We start from the raw sequence: 21,344 nt of genomic DNA, 5'->3' as shown, positions 1-21,344 counted from the left end.
AGAAATCTTTACACAGGTGTCTTCTCTTTAAAGTGGACCAAGAGATGTTTTATTTATGACAGTAATGTAATAAAAGTTATTTTGAAAGGGCCGTGGAGTTAGTCTTATCTGAAGTTTCTCAGTCATAGCAATGATTGTGAGAATGGTGCAGGACTGGGCAGTGTTTCATTCTGTTGTACATAGGGTCTCTATGAGTCTAAACCAACTCAACAGCACATAATAATAATAATAATAAAAGTTTCTCTGGAAATTTAAAAGGATTTTGGTTTAACAAGCTATTTCTGGAAAATGAGATCTTGGTACCAAGTGGTTCGCAAAAATTTCTGAGACATCTGGTTAGGACAGGTGCAGTGGGTAAGAGTTTTGCTGCTAACCAAAAGGCTGGCAGTTCGAATCCACCACCTGCTCCTTAGAAAGCCTATGAGTCAGTTCTACTCTGCTCTATAGGGTTGCTATGAGTCAGAATCTATTTGGCGGCAACAGGTTTGGTTTTTTTTGGTGATGTTTTTATGACCCCTCCTGAAGGATACGCAATATAAACATTTGTGGTTCATTGAAGACCTTTGTAATTTATTCCTGAAACCCAACACTGTAAGCCTTCCCCGTGTACTCAATTATCCAATAGAAGCTCATTCCCCACCTTCTAACTCACCCTTCTTGTGACCTCCACCAAGAACTAACCAATCAAATGATTCTAATTTCTTTGTTCCTTGGACTATATCTGTTCCCGTTAGAAACTCTTTAACTGGAGCCATTAGTTTTTCACTTATGTGAGCTTGTATCTTTCTGTATTCAAATGTATTTTTTTTTTTTTTTTATTTTACTGACTAAATCCTCTTAAGCTTATTTCAGGGACTGAATGGATTTCCTCTACAACATTGGCAAGCTGATGCTGACTACTGGAGAGAGGAGACTTGGCCTCTCTTCATGTGGTCCCCTGTATAGGACTGCTTGAGTTTCCTCAGGGAAAAGCAGCCAGCATCTCCCAGTGCAAGCCATCCAGGAGTCCAAAGCAATATCTTGTATAACCAGGCTTCACTGTTACTTCTATAGCTTTGTATTTGTCACACAGGCTGGCCTTTATTCAGTGTGAGTTGGGGCTACGTTAGGGAGTGAAAACCAGGAGGAGAGGATCATTGGTGCTCATGTTGGATTCTATCAAAACTCCCTTTTCTTTTCATTATGTAGTTTTCTTTGGTCATGTAAACTCTGCCCTTGACTTCAATTTTCACCCATGTGCTGCCGATTTTCAAAAGTCTATGTTACCCCCAGATCATGTTCATTTTTTTTTTTTTTCTTTACAAGGTGTGAGGTTTAGGTCAAAGTTAATTTTTCTCCCTCTGTGGATATCCAATTTTTCCAGCACTATTTGTTGTGAACACTTTCCTTCTCTCCACCTCCCCTCCCCCACCACCCTTAGGTGAAATAGGAAGGCTAAAGGGTGGCCAGAATTGGATAATTTCCCTTCTTCGTCTTGTTGAATAAGTTCTGATAAAATCTTTTCCTCTGCTGTGTAGGGTTTTTTTTTATGGAGAATTGGTTATTTTCCCCTCCATGCCAGAAACATAAGGGTTTTTTTGTTTTTTGTTTTTGGATCCTCACCTTGAGAGCCCGATGGTACTCCTGGGGTTAATACACACAAATGTTTGGAGTCACCACCAAGATTGCAGCCCCCAGGAATTTCTCACTCTCATGGTAGTGCACACTGTCCCTCTAGCAATTCATCAAAGTTACTATTTAAGTGTTCCTGCCAATTCATTCCTCCAGGTTTTCTGCTCCAGGTAAGGTGGCCTGGCCTGTGATTCTCTGTGTTTGCCTGCCTATATAGATTTTGGGATGGTGGTTTGCCCTGTGAGCTCAATTCTTTAATAGGTCTGAAAAAAAGTAATTGAGTTTAAGTTTATTCACATTTTTTGCTTGTAAGGATGGTAGTGAAGACATCCAATGTCTTTATATGTATGCATTAAAACCATAAGTCACTGCCCTTCTTTTGAGTCTTTGTCAGAAATCAATTGACCCCACATGTGTGAGGCTAATTCTGGGTTCTCTACTCCATTCCATTTAACTCTCTGCCACTTCTGAAACTATGTATCTTCAAATCAGGTAGAATGAGTCTTTCCTCTCTATTCTTTTTTAATTTGTTTTAGCTACTCTAGTTCTTTGCCTTCCCCTAGAGCTAGTGCCCTAAATTAGGACTTCCAGTCTCTTAAACTGTGAGAAAATAAATTTTTGTTCTTTAAACCACCCATTTGTGATATTTCTGTTACAGCAGCACTAACAAACTCAGACACTCTCCTAAAATACACACAAAGTATAAGGAAGTTTGGCATCCAGAATCAACTCTAACGTTATCAGTGTGAAAAGGGTAGGATGGAGGGGCACCCAGCATCCATTTCTCTCTCCTTGTGGTTTGTGTTCCTGCACCACAGATGGTGGTGATTGGGAAACCATATTTTCAAAACTCACTGAAACCTACAGATGTGATTATGGAGATAATGATTGGAAGTGCACATGAAAAATTGAGAAGGCAAAACTGTGGTAAATGTCATATTTCACTTGATTCTGCTACCAAGTGTGGATGAAGAGTCATTGGATGTTTTGGAAAGAGTGGAGGTAAATTTCCACTTCAGTAGCTTCATGACGTAAGGAGGTGATGTGCATACTCTAGGCTAAACAAGTGCAGATCTAACAGGCACAATGAGTCTTGAGCCAACACTTCTGGCAAGAGCTTCCTACTACCACGATTGCAGATAACACAGTGTGTTTCTGGAGTCAGTGATTTTAATGGAACCATTGATCTTACTACATTCTCGATGATAGCAAAAGTGTCAACATTCTTACATGGTCTGTTTTTCAGTGTTGTTCTGGGAGTCATTCCCAATATTTGAAGGCTAAATCACTAGCTTTTTCAACAATTTTGTAAGTATATGCTTGTACTTAATTGTGCTCATGAGGAACCTGTACATATATCAAGAGGCAGTTTTTCCAGGTGGAGCCAATGTGGCACTATAGACGGAAGCACCACGCCATCCCACCACAACAAAGACCTAAAAAACAAAGCAAAATAGAGACAAATGTCAGTCCTGGAACACTAAGTATCAAATAAAGGGATAAAGATCTCAACCAAGCACCGAATGGAATAAGAAACTGACAGAGAACAGAGAGCTAATAGAGATACTAGCAGAGGTCTCCTATCAGCTAACGCAGCATGGATTTGCCATCTTGGACTGCTGTCAGAGATCAGTGGACAGGGAGTATAGGAAAGCAGCTTCAAGGAGTTCCCAGCAGGAGTTGGAGCACTCCATAGCCAGCAAGATATGCTTTCCCACTCCCTATTCTTCTTCCCCCTGCTTGGCCTCCATTGCTTCCCAGCAGGCTGATCCACCACTTCCCAGTGGGCCAAGTGACCCAGGTCTGGGAGGCACCAGCTCTGTGCTGCTTGGATTCACTCTACCCACACCAGCTGGCTCCTTCAGTGCCATTTCTTTCTTTCTGGTTTTGCTTTTTTTTTTTTTTTTTTTTTTACTTCTTTTGGTTTCTTCCCTGCCTCTCACCTCCTCCCCTCTCAAACACCTGGCTCTGAGTGCCATCTCTGCTTTTTCTTGACAGGCTGTGAAACACCACTTAGCTAGGCAAATGCTTTCCTGGTCTGCTCCACCACACTGGTTGGATCCCTGGGGCATTTTTTTGTTTGTTTCATTTGTTTGTTTCTTTTTCTTTTCTCAGCTTGGGAGCCCCTTCTAGCCAGGCTGTACTGTGTGGTGTGGGAGCCACTTCCCTGGTCTGTGCAGCCATGCCAGTGGGATCCCTGTTTTCTTTTTTTTTTTTCTTTTTCTCTTTTTGTTTTTCTTCATTTCTCAGTTTCTCATCTCTCTCTACTTACTTTCTTCTCCTATATCCTGAATACCTAGTGCAGTGTGCCATCTCTGTCCCTTCTAGCCAGGCTGTACTGCACGACTTGGGAGTCACTTCTTTCGGCTGAGCAGCTGTGCCAGTGGAATGCTTGGGTGCCTTTCTTTTTTAATTTTTTTCTTTTCTCTTTTTCTTCATTTCTTTCTGCACTTTCCTTCTTTCCCTGACTCCTAAACACCTGGCACTATGTGCCATCTCTGTCCATTCTAAATGGGCTGTGCCTCAAGGCCTGGGAGCCACTTCCCCAGTCTCTGGTGGAATCCCTAGGGGGCATTTCCTTTTTTAACTTAATTTTTATTTATTTTTTCTCTTTTTCATTTTTCCTTATTTTTATTCATTTCTTGGCTTCTTGTCTCTCCACTATAATGGCAGGATCCCTCAGCACTTTTTTGTTTGGTGTGGTTTGGTTCCTGTTTCTCTCTCTTTTTTCCTATACCCATCTTAGCTCCACTCATCACAATCTGACCCCTCTCTCCTGCCTACCTACACTGTGAGCTGAACATCACACCGCCAAGTAGCACTGGCACAGCCTGCAAGAATCTGCCCTGCACCGACCCCCAGCCTGCCCTGTTGGCCCCATTACACCACAGAAACAACCCATCCTAGCCCCTGTCCTTCAGCTAGACCTGTTCTGCTGCACCATACCTGAGCAACTGGCCCTGCCCATTGGACAAGGAGGTGAAAAATATTGTGCCCACAGATGAGTAAACAACAAGGAAAGCACAGTCTACCTGCTCAGACATGACCAAATAAAACAAAAAAGCAGGATGAAACAGATTAATCTACAATTGATAAACAAATAAAATGACTACTGAATGTCCCAAATACAGCAGGTGATATCAAAACACATTTAAAAAAAAAAAAAAACAGGATAGGAGGGCTCCAATAGGGGTCCAAAATAAAATACCAGATGACTTACTAGTAGAAGAAAAGGCACTAGAATTATCTGATAGGGAATCCAAATCTCTAGTATTCAGAGCCATCCATGGGTTGAAGCAAAAGCAGAAAAAAATGAGGAAGAAATAGACAAATTCATGGAAAATACAGACAAAAAATGGAAGAATTCAGGAAAATAATACAGAACAAAATGTCAAAATAAATTCACAACTAGAAATCATACAAAAACAACAATTAGAAATCTAAACGATAACAAGATTTCAGAAATGGACAGCATCATAGAAGATCTGAGAAGCAGGTTTGAAACAATGGAAGACAGGATCAGTGAAGTTGAAGACAAATACTTGGATACTACTTTGAGGAAAAGTCAGGAAAAAGAACAAAGAAAAATGAAGAAACCCTGAGAAAGATGTGGGATACAATCAAAAGCAAAAATTTGCAAGTGATCAGAGTTCAAGAACAGGGGGAGAAAATAGAAAACACAAGGAGGATCATTGAAGAATTGCTGACAGAAAACTTCCCTAATATCATGAATAATGAAAAGCTGACCATCCAAGAAGCTCAATGAACCCCATGTAGGATAGACCCCAAAAGAAAATTACCAAGGCGTATCATAATCACACTCACTAAAACCAAAGACAAAGAAAGAATCCTGAGAGCAGCTGGAGAAAAATGAAAAGTCACATACAGAGGGGAAACAATAAGACTAAACTCTGATTACTTGGCAGAAACCATGCAGGCAAGAAGGTAATGGGATGACATATATAAAACCTTAAAAGAAAAAAAAATTGCCAACCAAGAATACTATATCCTGCAAAACTCTCATTCAAATATGATGGCGAAATTAGGACATTTCCAGATGAACAGAAATTAAGGGAATAAGTAAAAACCAAACCAAACTTACAAGAATTATTAAAGGAAGTCCTTCAGTCTGAGAACAAACAACATGAGACAACAACCTGAATCTAAGAAGCAAGATCCCACTGACCAGATACCAACCTAGGAAATGAGCTCCCAAGGACTGTTCAAAACCAAAAGATTTACAACAGAAAACTGGAGAGGTTAATCTGTAAATGACAACAACATCAGAACAATTAAAGAGGGAATAAATGGTGTATGTATAAAACTTTCTAAAGGAGAGGAAGGCAAGGCAATACCAACTAATAACAGACTAGTTCAAACCTAGGAAGATAAGGGTAAATTTCATGGTAACCACAGAGAAAGCTAACAAACTTAATCATCAAAGTAAAGAAGAAAAACATAAAGTCTTAGTAAAAACAAATCTACAAAAACAAAATAAACGAAAAAAAAAATCTGCAGACAAAAGAAATTCAGCACAGGAGAGTAAGGGGAACAAAGAAAACATCAGTACCACAAAAAAAAAAAAAAGTACAAAAAAAAAACCACTACAAAATGACAGCAATAAATTCACACTTATCAATAATCATACTGAACATAAATGGCCTAAATGCACTCATAAGAAGACAGAGTGACAGAATGAATTAAAAAACAGGATCCATCAATACACTGTCTACAAGAGACACACCTTAGAAACAAAGGTATAAATTTATTAAAAATCAAACAATGGAAAAAATATATCAAGAAAACGGCTACCAAAAAAAAGCCAGAGTGGCAACACAAATCTCAGATAAAAAGACTTTAAAACAAAATCCACCATAAAAGACAAAGAAGGGCATTATATAATGATTAAAAGGACAATCCATCATGAAGACATAACCATTATAAATATCTACACACCCAATGACAGGACTCCAAAATACATAAAACAAATTCTAACAGCACTGAGAAGAGAAATTGATAGTTCCACAATAATAGTAGAAGACTTCAACATACCACTCTCGGTAAAGGACAGACCATCTAGAAAGAAACTCAACAAAGATACAGAAGATCTAAAGGTCCAAACTAGGCAACTTGAACTCATAGACATATATCAACATATATTATGGTGTTGGTGAAGAATATTGAATATATCATGGACTGCCAAAAGGAAGAACAAATTTGTCTTGGAAAAAGTACAGCCAGAATGCTCCTTAGAAGCAAGGATGGCAAGACTTTGTCTCACATACTCTGGACATGTTATCAGGAGGGATTGGTCCCTGAAGAAGGTCATCATGCTTGGTAAAGTAGAGGTCATCAAAAAAGAGGAAGACCCTCAACGAGACAGATTGACACAGTGGCTGCAACAATGGTCTCAAGCATGAAAAGGATTGTGAGGAATGCACAGGACAGCATTTCATTCTGTTGTAAGTGGGGTTGCTATGAGTCAGAACTGACTTTGTGGTACCTAACAACAACAACAACATGCTTACAGTTTTTCTGCTCAAAATAATTCAAGGAATTTGTATTTAAAGAAAATAAGCCTGGCAGGCACACTATTTGATACCAGAATTGATCACACAAAAAAAGACCTTCCAAAATAAAAATCTGGGAATTGATATTTCAAATTCTTGGGTTTGAGAGCAATGATGATATTGTTTCCTTTGCGTTTTGGTTTGCTGGTAGTTCATGAATAGCAGGTGAAAATCTGCTTCATAACATATCACATACAGTCAACCAAAAAGAACCACCTATTGAAGCGAAGATTTTTGGCAGACTGAATATCTTATGAATCAGGATTCAAGGAATGTGTAGCAGACTGGGAAAGCTTTTTATTGCACTGGAGAACTTCCAGAAAGAAAATTACAAGTGAGGATTTTAATTTCTCAGATCACGGCAAAATCAGAGAACAGAAAAATTACAGGATTGATATGAACTGAATCTCATATCTCTCAGAGCCACAGGTCTAAAGTAGATATGACTGAAAAACTGAGCCTACTCCTATGAATTGATGAATTACAAAACAAGTTGAAGTCACGACTTTGCTAAAAGTCTTAAGTAAAATAATGACATTATTGGAAAAGGTACTTTATAAAAACAAAGTATGCAAGTGAGTGGATTTGAATGAATGAGAATACTCTAATTTTCCAAAATTCAGAGACAGACTTCAGTGCTAGTCTAGGCAGTACACCTTTACCTATCGGATGAGGCAGGTACTGCCTTGCCTGAAAAGCCCATAATGACTTTGCTTAATGCGTATTTTTCTTGAAATAGCATGCCACCTCAGGACATTCTCCATCTCTCTCCTTTGTCATTGTCTTCAGACCAAAATCTAGAGTCAGAACCCGTGTTGCCACCACCAGACAAATGCAAAATATGATGAAGAAGGAGAAGGCTAAGATGTAAAAATTATTGCCAGATCCTTCTAACTTTTATTATAAAAACTTGGGGGCATATTGTGAAGAAAATTTGATGAGTGCCCGTTCATGGAAAGTGCTCTTGAGTAAGACAAATATGGCAATGCCTGTGATATGGTGATATGAATGATTCTGGGTTCAATATTCGCGTTGGAATAAGAATAAGCATAGTTCTAAAGTTGTTCTCAATTGACTGAAATAACTTTGGCTTGTTCTAAATGAAGTTCATGCCCGCAAATACCTTACTGCGATATAAAGGAAGAAGTCCAAAGTGCAAGGAGACAAGTATACTGTGCTGAATTTATTGTGTGTGACTCAATCATGCAAACCCCAAGCGTGTCCTAAGAAAAGGTTCAGAGGCCATTGCATTTACTGTGATTTAGAAATACATTGGTGAGAAATCCAACAGCTTTGTTGGAAAGCTTTATAGTGGTTGTCCTCTGTATGACAGAGGGTGCTTCCTGAACTCAGTTTAGATAGTGGCATCCTGAATTGGTATCACTAAATCACCAGATGTATGGTATTTATGGTTAGTCGGCTGTATGGCCAGCATGTTAGTTTACATAGATCAAACCATAAGGATCTTAGGAAGTAAAATAAATTTTTTTTCATAGTACCTCCATAAATAAAAAAGATGGGCAGCCTACTAAAGTCCCGTCCATTCTGTATAACGAAACAAAACAAGAAATCCCCCAAAACCCAAATCTAAGTCTGGTGAAAAGAAGCTTGTAAAACTGCCACAAATTTTAGAATTTTTGCAAAAATCTCTCTCTCTCTCTCTCCATCTCTTTTCTTTGTTCTCTCTCAGTTTTTTGGAGACAACCAGTTAAGAAACCTGTGGCATTTTACCTGGAAAATTGTGAACTGGGTTAAAAAAAAAACACCTTGTTCAGTACTTTTAAAAATCTTTATGATTGTTTGTGTGTTTGAGCCCATTGTTGTGGCTATTCTGTCAATCCATCTTATTGATGCTTTCCCTCATTTTCACTGATCCTCTACCAAACATTTTCTAGAAATTTGTCTTTCCTATTGACTTCCCCAAAGTAAGCAAGACAAAGTTTCACCATCCTCATCTCTAAAAAGCATTCTGGTTTATTTCTTCTAATACTGATTTGTTCATTTTTCTGGCATTCCACGGAATGTTCAATATTCTTCAACAACACAAAAATTTGAATGCACCAATTCGTCTGTCTTCTCTTTTCATTGTTCAGCTGTCACATGCATATGAGCCAATTGAAAAGACCATGTTTTTGGTCAGGTACACCTTAGTCATTAAAGTGACATCTTTGCTTTTTATAACTTTAAAGGAGTCTTTTGCCGCAGATTCAGCCAATGCAATATGTCATTTGACTTCTTGACTGCTGCTTCCATGGGTGTTGGTTATTGATCCAAATAGAAAAAAATCTTTGACAACTTCAATTTTTCTGGAGTAAATTACCACAAACCTTGGCAACCAGTACAAAGATTTGACAAGTGTCATGGATTGAATCATGTCCCCCCAAAATATGTGTCTCAATTTGGCTAGGCCATGATTCTAAGTATTGTGTGATTTTCCACCATTTTGTCATCTGATATGATTTTCCTATGTGTTGTAAATCCTGCCTCTATGATGTTAATGAGGGGGGATAAAATTTTTTTTTTTTTTTATAATGAGGGGGGATAGGCAGCAGTTATGTTAATGAGGCAGGACTCAATCAACAAGACTGGATTGTGTTTTGAGGCAATCTCTTTGATATATAAAAGAGATAAACCAGCAGAGAGACAGGGGGACCTCATACCGCCAAGAAAGCAGCATCAGGAGCAGAAAGCTTCCTTTGGATCCGGGGTTCCTATGCAGAGAAGCTCCTAGTCTGGGGGAAGATTGAGAGAATAAACTGTTTGTTAAAGCCATTCACTTGTGGTATTTCTGTTACAGCAGCACTAGGTGACTAAGACAACATAATAAATCATTTTTCTCCAAAAGCAGATAATACAAGAGTCAGTTGCTTCCATCTGTTAGGGACAGCAGTGCACCTTCTTCCCTTCAGCTCTCGTCATAATTTAGTAAGTTCACAATATCGGTATTAAATATTTTATTGCTAAATATTTATGCAGTAGATTCTGTTTTCCACACTAAACTCTGAGAACACAATCACATAGGTCAATTTTTTTTTAATGGAAATACAGCTTATAACGTAAAAAATTAAGATCTAAGATATTGGGCTCTGTAAAAAAGATAAAATTAAGACTATCTTTATGAACAGATAAATGTATCATAATTGAGGTCTTCTAGGTTTTCAAGCTCTGCTACTCATGACCAACTCTTGAAACCTGAAAAGCTGATTCTTTTATATAAAGAATGTCTCTAGCTGATGAGTTTTTTTAGGGCTTGCTTAATGTCCTTGTTTCTAAGACTATAGATAAAGGGGTTCAGCATGGGTGTGGCCACAGTGTACATCACTGAGGCTATTGCAGTTTTCCTGGAGTTTTGGGTAGCAGCAGAACTAAGATAAATGCCAACAAATGTACCATAGAACAAGAAAACTACTGAGACATGAGACCCACAAGTGGAAAATGCTTTATACTTGCTCCTAGCTGATGAAATTTTCAAAATGGAAGATACAACCTTAGAATAAGAAAAAAAGATACCAGTGATGGGAATAACTCCAAGAAGTCCAGTTGCAAAATACATCACTAGCTCATTGAGGGAGGTGTCAGAACAAGCAAGTTGGACAACTTGATTAAGATCACAGAAAAAGTGGGGAATTTCCAACTCTGTACAAAAAGATAGTCGCAAAATCATTAAATCATGTAAAAGAGAGTCTAAAACACTCAATAACCAGGATATCAGTAGCAAAAGGCCACATAACTTGGGGTTCATGATGATTGTGTACTGCAGTGGGTGACAGATGGCCACAAATCGGTCATAGGCCATCACTGTCAATAGGAAGTTTTCTAATTGTCCAAAACACATGAAAAAATACATCTGACTGAGGCAGCCTTCATAGGTTATGACTTTGCTCTGCATTCGAATGTTCAGCAGCATCTTTGGAACAGTGGTGGAGGTGAAACAAATGTCAACAAATGACAGGTTAGAGAGGAAGAAGTACATAGGTGTGTGGAGGTGGGAGTCAGTGACAAAGGCCAGGATAATGAGAAGATTCCCAATGAAGGTGATCAGGTACATGGACAGGAACAGCCCAAAGAGAAGTGGCTGCATCTTTGTCTCTTCTGAGAGCCCCAGGAGGATAAAGTCTGAAACATGTGTTTGATTTTCTTGTTCCATATTGGTGATCAAACTGCAGGAAAAAAGACGAGCAATGTGATTTAGCCATAGCATTGATTAACAACTGAACAAAAAGGCGGCAGTTGTATTTTTTAAATGTTTACTTTATTAATATCTATATATTACCTTCAGATCTAGTGCCCCGTATCTGAAAATATCATGGAATCCCAAAGATTTCATCTTCTCCTTGACTTTGAAACTGACTAGCGATCCTTGCCCATAGTCATAAACATTTTCCCAAGGCAATATTTTTTCTCTACAAACTCCCTAAGACTTCCTTTTTTTAAATTCAATAAATATTTTTGACTAATTATTTTGTACCAAGTATTGTTAAAAGCACTGGGAAACAGCAGTGAAATTAATTTCAAAAATATTTGCCCTTAAGTTTTATTCCAGAATATTTGTGTGTTGAGGGGGCAATAGAATATCAATTAAATAGTAAACAACATTTCATGTGGCAATCATTATTATTAAGTAGAATAATGCAGAATAAGGAAGTTATAGAATGAAAAAGGAAAGCTTCTTTGTATAGTCACCTCTGATAAAGAGCCTTTGGGTAGAATATCTGAAGGCAGTGGGGATGTGAGCCAAGGCAATATCTGTGAGAAGAGTATTTAGGGCAGAGAAGCAGCCAGTACAAAGTTCCCAAGGCAGGAGCATTCCTGGCACCATTACAAAACAGTGAGGAGGACGAAGTGACTGGTGAGGGTATCACAGAGGCAGCAAGAGGGCAGAGTTCCTAACACATGGGATCCCACAGTTCTGTTGCTGTTCTTTATATTTACATATTTATATTATGCATATAATTATATATATCATTTATAAGGACACACTTTTTTTGTTTTATCATTTATAAAGTACATAAATGAACATAGTTCATCAAACTACAATTTCTTTCCCTCATTTTTCATTTAACCTAAATTTAAAATTTTTTATTGTAGAATACATCTTCAGTTGGGGAATATCTGCTCAGCCTTGATTCTTTCATTAATAGCTTCCCCTACTCCATACACATGCACAACCATGATTATAATATTGTGTCACTGCACCCGAAGTGTAGTTGATTGAGCCAACAAAGGGCACTCTAAAAGATGAGCCATTCAACTTGGTTCTTCTCTCATAATTAGATTTTATAAATCGGGAATTCCAACTGGGCAGTCATGGCTGTGAGGATCTCAAGAACCAGTCAGCCTTGGGGCAGGTTATGATTTAGTGATCTTATGCCATGTGTATGGAGAAGGAGAGAAAGCCAGTCTACAGAAATGGAGAGAAGAATGAAGTGAACTAAAAGGGATATGTAGAGATAAAAGACTGCATAGAACTGTGAGAGAGTAATGGGGAATCAACCCAGTGACAGAATACTGTCAGAACACTGTCAGCACTGCAGTTCCAAGTTATAGTCCCACAATGACCAGAAAAATAAAAGTGGAAACACCCAACTAGATACATATTTCCAATCTTCATAACATAAAAAGATTTATATCCTTACACTATCACAATAACTTACAAATGATATCAATAAAAAAGTGAAAACATACAGAATTTTTTCTGTAGATATGTTTTTTCTGTAGAAAACTTACAGAATTCAAGTGAAAGTTTTCCCATACATTTTTTTTCTTTAATCTGATGAATTTGGAAATGTTTGTTACATGGAGGAGTTACTTTTTTAAAAAATTAATGAAATGCTAGTGAATCCTACAAAACATGTAAGGAAGAAATTATGTCAATTCTTCATAATATATTCTAAAACACAAAAGCAGAAGGAACACTTCTTAACTCATTCTGTGAGGCCAGCATTGACCTAATTTGAAGAGAACATATAGACATGACAAGGAAAGAAAACTAAAGACCTATACCTTTCATGAACATACATGCAAATATCCTCAACAAAACATTACCAAATCAAATTCAGCAATGTATAAGAAGAATTATACACCATGACCAAGTGGAATATATTCCAAGTATGCAAGAGCGGTTCAACATTCAAAAATCAGTCCTAGCAATCCAACACATCAACAGGCCAGGGAAGAAAAACCATGTCAATTGTTGCAGAAAAGAATTTGACAAAATCACTAATCTATTCATGATTTTAAAAAACTGTAAGCAAACTAGTAATAGAATGGAAAACCCTCAACTTGATTTTTAAAATCTACAAAGGATCTACAGATAACATCACAATGATGAAAATATAAATGTTTTACCATTAAAATTAGAACATGTCAACTGTTCTCTTTCTTATCACTTCTAGTCAAAATCAAACTGGAAGTCATAGGTAGTTAGATTAAAAAAATGAAATAAAAAGTAAAAAGACTTGAAAGAAAAATATGAAAATGTCTTTGTTCAGAGATAACATGATTGTTTATGCAGAAAATCCCAAAGAATTGACCAAAAAAAAAAAAAAAACTGGAATTAATAAGCAAGTATAGCAAGGCCACAGGACACAAGATAAATATGCAAAAGTGAATTGCTTTCCTACATATCAACAATGAACAAGTGAAATTCAAAATTAAAAAAAAAAACTCTACAATAGCATTCAAAAAATTAAGTAAATATATATAAATCTAACAAAATATGCATAGTACTTATATCCAGAAAATGACAAAATCCTGGCTAAAGATCTTAAAAATAAGTGGAGAGAAATTCTGTGTCCATGCTTTGGAAGACAATATTTTTGAGAGGTTAATTCTTCTCAACTTGATCTATACACTTAATGCAATCCCAACTAAAATCCTGGCAAGATATTTTGTTGCTACCAACAAACCAATAACAACGTTTATATAAAAAGACAAAAGATCTAGAGTGGTCAACGTGATGCTGAAGAAGTTGGAGCACTCACACTACTCCAGTTAAAAGTTTACTATAAATCTACGGTAATCAAGGTAGCATTGTATAAGCACAAAGTAGACACATAGATTAATAAACAGAATAGATCACACACAAAAAAGATTCTTACAAATATAGTCAGCTCATCTTTCACAAAGTAGCAAAGAAAAGTAAGGGAAAAGAGAAAGTCTTCAAAAACTGGAACAATAAGACATGCCTATCCTAAATTCCACCCCAATTTAAAGATCATCTCAAGAATAGATTTGACTCATTAAGCAGTAATGACAGAAGACCAGACAAACTGTGGAATGACATCAAGGACACCATACATGAAGAAAGCAAAATGTCATTAAAAAGACAGGAAAGAAAGAAAAGACCAAAACGAACATCAGAAGAGACTCTGAAAGTTGCTCTTGAATGTAGAGTAGCTAAACCAATTGGAAGAAATGATGAAGTAAAAGAGCTGAACAGAAGATTTCAAAAGGTGGCTCTAGGAGACAAAGTAAATTTTTATAATGAAATGTGCAAGACCTAGAGTTAGAAAACCAAGAAGGAAGAACACGTTCTGCATTTCTGAAGCTGAAACAATTGAAGAAAAAATTCGAGCCTTGAGTTGCAGTACTGAAGGATTCTACAGAGAAAATATTAGATGATCCAGGAAGCATCAAAAGAAGATGGAGAAATACACAGTCTGTCACTGTACCAAAAAGAATTGATTGACACTCAACCATTTCAGGAGGCAGTATATGATCAGGAACCGATGGTACTGAAGGAAGAAGTCCAAGCTGCACTGCAGGCATTAGTGAAAAACAAGGCTCCAGGAATTGATGGAATACCAATTGAGATGCTTCGACAAATGGCTGCAGTGCTGGAAGTGCTCACTTATCTATACCAAGAAATTTGGAAGATAGTTACCTGGCCAATTCCAAAGATAGGTGATGGGACAGAATGGAAAAATTGTCAAACAATATCATTAATATAACACAAGTAAAATTTTGCTGAAGATCATTCAAATGCGGCTGCAGCAGTATGTCGACAGGGAACTGCCAGAAATTCAAGCTGGATTTAGAAGAGGACATGGAAGAAGGGATATCATTGCCGATGTCAGATGGACCTTGGCGGAAAGCAGAGAATTTTGGAAAGATGTTTACCTGTGTTTTATTAACTTTGACTGTGTGGATTATAGCAAATTATGGATAACATTGTGAGGAATGGGAATTCCAGTACACTTAGTTGTGCTCATGAGGAACCTGTACATAGACCAAAAGGCAATTGTTCAAACAGAACAAGAGGATAATGAGTGGTTTAAAATCAGGAAAGGTGTGCATTAGGGTTGTATCCTTTTACCACACTTTTTCAACCTATATGCTGAGGAAATAATTCGAGAAACTGGACTATATGAAGACGAATGGGGCATTAGGATCAGAGGAAGACTCATTAACAACCTGCAGTATGCAAATGACACGACCTCGCTTGCTGAAAGTGAAGAGGACTTGAAATACTTACTCATGAAGATCAAAGACCACAGCCTTCAGTATGGATTACACCTTGACATAATGAAAATAAAAATCCTCACAACTGGACCAATAAGCAACATCATGATATACGGAGAAAAGATTGAAGTTGTCAAGGGTTTCATTTTAATTGAATCCACAAGCAACACCCATTGAAGCGGCAGTCAAGAAATTAAATGATGCATTGCATTGGGCAAATCTGCTGCAAAAGACCTCTTTAAAGTGTTAAAAAGCAAAGATGTCACTTTAAGGACTAAGGTATACCTGACCCAAGCCGTGGTGTTTTCAATCACCTCATATGCATGCGAAAGCTGGCAATGAATAAAGAAGACCAAAGACAAATTGATGCTTTTAAATTTGCATTTTGTTATGAATTTTGTAGATACAACACCAAAAGCATGATCCATGAATGAAAAAATTTGTGATAGACTTTATTAATATTAAAATTTTCTACTCCGCTCTACCCAGTTCTAGATGCAGGTAATTAAAAGTTGAGCTACAGAATGGAATAGAATATTTGTGAAACACATATCCCCTAAGGGCCTTGTGTCCAAGATATAAAAAGAACCCTTAAAACTCAACAATAAGAAAACAAACCACCCAATTTAAAGAAGCCAGTGAAAGATCTCAATAGCCACTGACTAAAGAAGATACATACACTGCTAACAAACATATGAAAGAAGTTCAATATAATTTATCATTGTCGTTGTTGTTAGGTGCCATAGAGTCAGTTCCATCTCAAAGTGACTCTATGTACGACAGAATGAAACACTGCCCAGTTCTGCACTATCCTCATGCTCTTGGCAGCAATTGATGTGTTTTAAAAATTTAAACCATTCTAAAAGGTGTGTGGAATCTCTGGGTGGTGAAAATGGTTAATGTGCTCAACTGCTAATCGAAAGGTTTGAGGTTCTAGCCCACCCAGAGGTACCGCAGAAGAAAGGTCTAGCGATCTACATCCAAGAAATCAGCCATTGAAAACCCTGTGCAACACAAGTCTACTCTGACACCCATGGGGTCTCCATGAGTCAGAGTCAACTCAAGGGCAAATGGTGGTGGTGAGATAGGTGGTTAGCACTATGTCGTTACTACTTTCATTTGTAATTCCTAATGACAAATGTACCATGAACTGCAATCGTACTGGAAAGGTGTTTACCTGTGTTTTATTGACTATGCAAAGGCTTTCAACTGTGTGAAGCATAACATATATGGGTAACTTTGTGAAGAATGGGAATTCCAGAACACTTAATTTTTCTCATGAGGAAGTTTTTCTTTTGTTTTAAATAGAGACAATAAAAAGATTGCCAGGGATCTGGAGGGACAGGGTAAGGGTTAAATAATTGAAGCACAGGGAAATTTTTAGAGCAGTGAAATGATTCTGTGTGAACTGTAATTGTGCATACATAACATTATAAAAAAAAATTTTTTATTAGTCAAAACCCATTGAACTTTACAGTATAGACAGTAAACCTTAAAATGTACAGATTAAAAAAAAAATCATTCAGGAGGTTAAGGTAATCTGAGGGTGGAATGCAGAACTCATTTAAAGGAATATAAATGCTGAAAGTTACATATAGAAATATTTATAGATATGTGTACGTGCACGGGTTTCTATACAAATACGTATTTCCTTGCTGTCTGTGAGTGGGCTTAGTAGCAATGAGCACAGCTAGTGACCAGCTCTTGGTTTCTAATACCATTCTCCAGTAAAAGGGATCAGGGCTCCTTGGAGAAATGATTGATTTTAGGCCTGGGGCAGGAAATATACAAAACAGCCTGGAGCTTCTAGCAGTGCCAGAATGTAACGAAGTTCCTAAAAGACAAAAATTGAATAAATCAATAGATATGGGGGTATGTCAAGGGGACACAGGAACCAACTGACAGAGCTCTCAGTGGCCAAAGTTGGAAGGAGTAGAACAAAAAAAAACAATAATGAAGTAGCATTGGATTATGCCCAAAGTATAAAATGAACACACATGAGTTCATATTGATATAAATAAATGATTAAATAAATAAATAGGAAGAAACAAATCTGTGCAGAAGAATCCCAGTAATTTATGTAAATATTTTGTTTTCAGGGGGGTGGACAATAGCTCTCCACTTTTGAAGCATGGGCTATAGAGTGACTTTCTTGTAAAGAGTATAGTATGGAAAGGGGGAGAAAGAAGAAATTTTACAGTAGAGAGAGTGGAGAAACTTGACAAACACTATGTCAGCCATGTCATCAAGATCAACATCAACAATGATAACTCATATGATTGTAAGGACTCTTGGTATAATGTGATAAAAATGGCACTTTTCGTCTCAAAAACATCAGTTGCAGTTGAGTCAGTTCATAGTGAGGCTATAGGACAGAGTAGAACTCCCCTATACGGTTTCCAAGGCTGTAATCTTTGTAGAAGCAGGTTGCCAGTTCTTTCTCCCACAGAGCTGATGGTGGGTTTGAACCGCCAACCTTGTAGTTAGCAGCCAAGCACTTAAGCATTGTCCCTCAAATACACATAACCCCAGTCAAATCACAAGAAAAACATCAGACAAATTCCAACTGAAGAACATTTTACAAAATACCTGACCAACAATACTACTCAAAACTATCAAGGCCACCAAAACATGGAAAGTCTGAGAAATTGTCCCAACAGGAGGAGCAAAAGGAGAAATGACTAAATACAACGTGGTGTCCTGGATGGCAGACACTTATAGTAGGGGAAACTAGGTGAGGAGTTTGTGGGAATTATCTGTACTATCTTCACAATTTTTCTGTATATATAAAACTGGCCTAACAAAGTTTATTATAAATTTAAAATATTAGGGAAATGTAAAAATCTTGGAAATGCCGAGTTCTGTGCCTGACGCCACATTCAACTACTTGCCTTGGAAGAGTAATATCACTGCTGTAAGTTTCACATCTTCACCCTTAAAATCAGAATAATGAAAGCAATTTCACAGAGTTACTGAAAGAAATAAAATGAGTATAAAGTCTTTGCTATTGCACCTAATCAGTGAATTTTTGCATACATTACATTTCAACATCTCATGGATTCATCCCCTCCTCTATGTCCCCACTTCCCTGTACAATTTTCACCCCTAATCATCTCTCTACCATTTTGATAGGAACAATAGTCTGTCCCTCACATTGACCTAGATGACCTTTCCACAGAGCAAGCCTGGTCATGGACATCCCCTTCCGTAAACCCTGCTTCCACTAATATTTCCACTAATTACAGAATTAAGTGTCAACCCTTCAGCCAAGATATAATGCTCTCTGTTATCTGGCTGCTGCCTACCTGGCCAAGTTCATGTTTCACTTTTCATCCCCTGCCCCTCATTGCTGGTCAGATGTTAAGAACACCTACAGTTTAGTTAATCCTGTATTTCCTTTCCTGCTGCCTCTTTTTAGAGTGCTTTCACTCCTTCTCCTAGTGGCAGAAGAATGCCTCATTCAAGCCTAAGTACCATTATAAGATTCTCTGCGAAGCCTTCACTAACCTACAAAGAAAGAGTCAATGTACTTCACCTGGATTGCAGTGGCTCCTCAGGGTATTACTTTTATTCATTTCTGTGTGTTTTCCCCAGTTTAGACTGTGAGATACTTGAGATAAGGAAAAATGTCCTATCATTTCTTATCCGTAGAATATAATTCAGTGCCTACCACAGAGTGATTGGTGAATAAATATTCAGCAATGAGCCCTGCTGTCACAGTGGTTAAAGTGCTCAGCTGCTAACCAAAAGGTTGGTGGTAATTACAATCTTGGAAACCCCATGGGGCAGTTCTACTCTGTCCTATAGGGTCACTATGAGTCAAGAATCCTCTCGACGGCAATGGGTTTAATGGGTTTGAAAAACTGGAAGTACCTATGGTTGAATGAGGTTAAATAGATATTTACAACAATGATGGAGAAATCAGGTGCAGTGAAACAAGGTGAAATGCTATTGAAAGAGAGGGGCCCCATGATTTAGAACCAACAACGGAGGAGTTACCTGGAGAATGGAAATATTTTAGTGTATCCAGAATCTCCCTCCAGAACTAGGAACTTTAATTCAGCAAGACTTTGTGTCATTACACTTTCTTTAATTTGTCTTCTAGAGTTATTAACAATTAAAGGAGCCACGCAGCTTGCCACATTTCTCAGCGCCTATAAAGATGTTGTGGCTCACCCAGATATTATCAGGGAAGACTCCAAGCTCACTGATGCGGTTTTTTCTTTGGATGATGGATGAAATTGGAAGCTGTGCCTGAAGGAAAGGCAGGGAGATGGAACCAAACATGAGGTCTCTGGAAGATATAATTGTGTTTTCTTATCACCTGAGTTTAATAAAATAGTCTCGAGGTGGTATAGGCGAAGCATTTATAGTTTCTGTGACTTTAGGGGCTGGATTCCCATGACCCTCATTAATGAAGTATTCTTTTGTCTCTCTGCTCCCTCAGAGGTTAGTTCTGTGGAGTTAGGAGAGAAAGAAAACTGCAGATTTGTGCCAGTTTTGACCTTTGGGAGACAGCTCTGGAGCTTCATGTTTATTTCTTATCCTGTTGTACTCTTTCCTTCCGGGACGTGGTCACCTCTATTTAGGTGTGCTCTCTAGTATTGTTGGATGCTCCAAAATGATTGCACCATTCCTGATTCTGGATGTATATTCTGGGTACACATTAAAACATCTTCTATCTTTGATCTGTATCCTCTGGTGTTGGCTGTCAATCATGGAGCCTCCCTCTCTCGATAGCATTTTGTTTCACTGCTTCTTTATCCCCATTATTGGAAATATTTGCTAAACCTCATTCAGCCATTTGTGCTTTAATCATTCAACAAAAATTCATTCAGCAATTACTGTATGGTAGGCACTAAACTGGTGGTGAAGGAAAGAGTGAGATATTGTTCTTCTCTCAAGGCGCTAAGTGCCTAACATGGGAAGAGACATGAAAATAAATAAATGCAATATGCTGAGGTGACATGGCAATCCTATAGAAGTGGATCCAAAAAGCAATCAATTATTCCTGTGAAAGTTAATGTTGACTTCATAAAGAAGCTAATAACTGTAGTGTGAGGTTTGAAAGAGGAATTAGAGTTCTCATAGGTGGGGAAGAAGTGAAAGCAATCACCAAGAAACAGTAGGGAAGAAAATGTGGTGCTAACTGAATTGTGAAGTGTTCTTAGGACATTACAAATAAAGTTTAATATCTGATGAATAATGAAAGTCATGGATTCAAAAGTGGAAAATAAGCCTGGGCAAGTAGGTAGTAGCTAGAAAACACAGAGTCTTGTATTTTAGCAACAGGATTGATATTTAATTGCAAAATTAATGGAGAATCGATACAATGTTTATGGCAGTTGATATCCACTCTCAAGCTTGTACTGTGAGAATGTAGCCCTGGGTTAACATGAGAAATAGAGTATTACTGATGTTAAAGCAATAGAGAAATAATGATGGATAGAAATTGGGATGGAGAGGTGGGGAATAAATTGAGGTTAGTGAGGAAGAGAAAAATAAAATATTTTATAAAAATCCTTGATGAAGACCAGAATCGAGACGGTGGATAAGAAGCTCTACTTTCCCATTCTCCCATAGCGGAAAAAAATATATGTCAGAAAATTATAGTACTAGCCTTGTCAGAACGCTGGTGAACAATCAAGGGATAATGGCAGCTAGGTGAAGGCTTGGCAGAGTGGTAGCCAGACTCAGAGG

At 37.7% G+C, this 21,344-nt stretch overlaps 1 protein-coding gene across 1 annotated transcript; it reads right to left on the bottom strand.

The window, feature by feature from the left end:
• Positions 1 to 10,407: 10,407 nt before the first annotated feature.
• On the bottom strand, positions 10,408 to 11,328 carry LOC126072277 (olfactory receptor 7C1-like). Its single transcript, XM_049877162.1, has one exon. The coding sequence runs from the start codon at positions 11,326 to 11,328 to the stop codon at positions 10,408 to 10,410; it is 921 nt and encodes a 306-aa protein (XP_049733119.1).
• Positions 11,329 to 21,344: the final 10,016 nt, after the last annotated feature.

This window comes from Elephas maximus, chromosome 3 (genome assembly GCF_024166365.1).
Source record: "Elephas maximus indicus isolate mEleMax1 chromosome 3, mEleMax1 primary haplotype, whole genome shotgun sequence".
Lineage (NCBI taxonomy): Eukaryota > Metazoa > Chordata > Mammalia > Proboscidea > Elephantidae > Elephas > Elephas maximus.
This window is presented reverse-complemented; position numbering and strand designations above follow the sequence as displayed.

Bases quoted from the DNA above. Each gene is read 5' to 3' on its own strand.
- LOC126072277 (XM_049877162.1), bottom strand. From the start codon at position 11,328: ATGGAACAAGAAAATCAAACACATGTTTCAGACTTTATCCTCCTGGGG.